At 49.5% G+C, this 3117-nt stretch overlaps 1 protein-coding gene across 1 annotated transcript; it reads left to right on the top strand.

Moving 5' to 3' along the window:
* Positions 1-446: 446 nt before the first annotated feature.
* Positions 447-842, top strand: LOC101646618 (40S ribosomal protein S15a-like). Its single transcript, XM_045284904.1, has one exon. The coding sequence runs from the start codon at positions 450-452 to the stop codon at positions 840-842; it is 393 nt and encodes a 130-aa protein (XP_045140839.1). The 5' UTR covers positions 447-449.
* The last annotated feature ends 2275 nt before the right edge of the window (positions 843-3117 follow it).

The raw sequence follows: 3117 nt of genomic DNA on the forward strand, positions 1-3117 counted from the left end.
CCCATCAGACTCAATCGGAAAACACTCCTAAAGGTCAACAAACAGACCTTGAACTATATTTAAAAAAAAGATACACAGTTAGAACTAATAAAACCATGTATTTTGAAAATAGAAAAATGAAGAGGTCACCGACAGCTATCCGATTGGCTCCCATTTGTGGACGGTCAGGCTGATGCGGGTTATGTGCTAGTCATCCCCCAGCACCATTGGGGAGCAGTTGTGGCGGCGAGGGCAAAGAAGAGCTCGGAAGCCCTGTGGCAACAAGTCGCCAACTGACTCATGCCCCCAACACCCGTCTCCACAACCCCCGAGGCCGGGAGCACGCCACGCTCCCCAGCTACTCCCGGCTTCAACTATTCTGAAAGGGATCCCCTTAGACAGGCCTGGATGGAGTGGGAGAAACATGCGGAACAAGCTTTCTTCTTCTGCCATCTTTCCGTGCTGCCATCATGGTGCGCGTGCACGTCCTGGCCGGCGCTCTCAAGAGCATCAGTAATGCCGAGAAGAGAGGCAAGTGCCAAGTTCTTATTAGGCCGTGCTCCAAAGTCACTGTCCGGTTTCTAACTGTGATGATGAAGCACGGCCATATTGGTGAATTTGAAATCATCGGTGATCACAGGGCTGGGAAAATTGTAGTGACGCTCACGGGTAGATTGACCCAGTGTGGAGTGATCGGCCCTAGAGCTGACGTGCAGCGCAAAGATCTAGAGACGTGGCAGAACAACCTGCTCTCCTCCCGCCAGTTGGGTTTCCTGGTGCTGACGACCTCCGCCGGCATCATGGACCACAAGGCAGCCAGGCGAGAACACATGGGAGGGACAATCCGGGGCTTCTTTTTCTAGGGCTGTCATGCATCGAACCAAATAAAACGCCAAATGGGGGGAAAATGTGGAACAAACTCAGAATCATAAAAGGGGTCAGCATATTGATCGGATAGAGACAGATGGGATCCCCATACTCCAGCTCTTACTCACCCTGCCGTCTGGAGCTGAGTAATCACCCATGTAAAATCAAAAGGGCGGCCTTTACCTCAGGACAAAGTCCACAGGGTGAGGAGGGAATGAGGGATGGAAACAGGGGACTCGGGGAGGAAGTGGGATGAGTGGGGATTCACGGAGGGGTTGCAACGGATGCGATGAAACAAAATCGAGTGGACAGCGGATGACCTGTCTGTAAACCTTCACCTAATTCACACTTAGCCAAAAGGTAGAACCAACCAAACAAAGATGTCTCCTGTGTCCCACAGAGCCACCCCAGGTTAGGCGAGGACGGCAGAGCCTCTGCTCATGGCAGTCACGTGGGGACCGCAGGGACTAGGGCGCTAACTCAACGTGTTCTTACCCAAGGGTGGAGGCAGTGACAGGAAATGCACAAAGTCGTATAATAGCCCTTGAAACTTGCACCTGAAAGTGACACAACTCACTTCCGCTCCCATTTCACTGGCCAAAGCAAACCACGTGGAATGGGGTCAGGGGAGCACGCCCCTGCGAACCAGAAACCACAGCAGTCGCCGGTGACTCGGCTCCTGTCAACCCGGGTGTCAGAGCAGAACTGTGCTCGACAGAGTTGGTGTGTTTTAAACAGTTTCATGGGCCTTCATTCACTATCATACAGTTCAACAATTCAACCATATCTAGAGCAATCTCTACCACAATCACATTTTAGAACTCGTTATTCATGTAATTCTTTTTTTTTTCCAATTGTGGCCAAAATATACACACCAACACATTCTCCAATTCAACAACTTTTACATGTTTAATTCAGCGCCACTGATTACACCCTTCATGTTGTACAATCACTCTTGATATTCCTCTCCAAATTGTTCCCCCACCATGAAAATGAATTCAATGCCCCTAAGCAGAAACTCTTTCTCCCTCACTTGTGGTAAACCACAGGTCAATTTAGGCTTCTTTCTTTCTTCCTTGCGTTCCTTTTTTAGTAGTTTTCTTGATATAGTTTCCCCATATCATTCACGTCCATAGTGAAATTACTTTTGAAAAGAATTGTGTATACATCCTCACAATCACCTCTAAGGCCCCCTCCCCCTGTTCCACAGGGCTTCCAGTGGAGGTTAGACCTTTATTCTAAGGTACCTCTAGAGCAGTGGTTCTCAACCTTGCTTATGCGGCAACCCTTTCATACAGTTCCTCATGCTGTGGTGACCGCCCCCCAACCATAAAATTATTTCTGTTGCTACTTCATCACTGTCATTTTACTACTGTGATGAATCGGGAGACCCCTGGGGTCATTCGACCTTCAAAGGGGTCACGACCCATAGGTTGAGAACCACTGCTCTAGATGCATTCCCACTGCCGATCACTCAGTACCCAAGTGCTTAGCGTATTGAACCACCCAGGTGAGCTCAGCCCCTACAAGCCCCTCCACTGACTCAATCCCCGCTCAGAACAACCCTGCAGCACAGAGTGGCCTGCTCCAAAGGGTTTCCATCTTTATGGAAGCAGACTGCTCTATCTTTCTCCCACAAGCAGCTGGTGGATCCAACCCACTGATCTTTCAGTTAGCATCCCAGCCCTTAAACACCAAGACTCCCCAGCAATGCTATAGCAGGGCTTGTTTTCCAAAGATGGACAAAGCCACATCTCCCATCCCATGAGCACTTCTCCCATGACGAGCTGGAGCCCCTTCCCCCTTCCCTGAATCTGGAATGGTCTTCGTGACTCTTGTAATCGGTAGTGGGATCTTGAACCCCTGAAGGTGAAGCATTGGAAACGCCAGAGGTTGGAGATGTTTTGACTCATAATCGGATACTTGGGGTGGAACAACGGAAAAGTCTGGGTTCACTGAGATTGCCGACGAGAGCACCTACGGGGAGCCTCTCCATTCTACTTGGGCTTCTCCCTAGCATGGCCACGAATTCCTAGGGCCCAGACATCGCGACAAAGAGGCAGGCCGTCCCTGCTGTGTCCTGTCTGAATTCCTGAGCCACAGAACCAGGAGAGTAGTAAAGTGATGGGAGGTAGGGGGGGTGTTTATGCGCTCCATTTGGAATTGTTTCCCTTTTTAATTAACTTTTGTTGTTGTCGATGATGATACACACAGTAAAACACATTCAAGAATTTCTACATGCATGATTCAATGATAAGGGCCACATTCTTC

Source organism: Echinops telfairi, unplaced genomic scaffold (assembly GCF_000313985.2).
Source record: "Echinops telfairi isolate 266 unplaced genomic scaffold, ASM31398v2 ScPeMD7_7469;HRSCAF=8507_0, whole genome shotgun sequence".
NCBI classification, from domain to species: domain Eukaryota; kingdom Metazoa; phylum Chordata; class Mammalia; order Afrosoricida; family Tenrecidae; genus Echinops; species Echinops telfairi.

Coding starts and splice junctions, on each gene's coding strand:
- LOC101646618 (XM_045284904.1), top strand. CDS start 450: ATGGTGCGCGTGCACGTCCTGGCCGGCGCTCTCAAGAGCATCAGTAAT.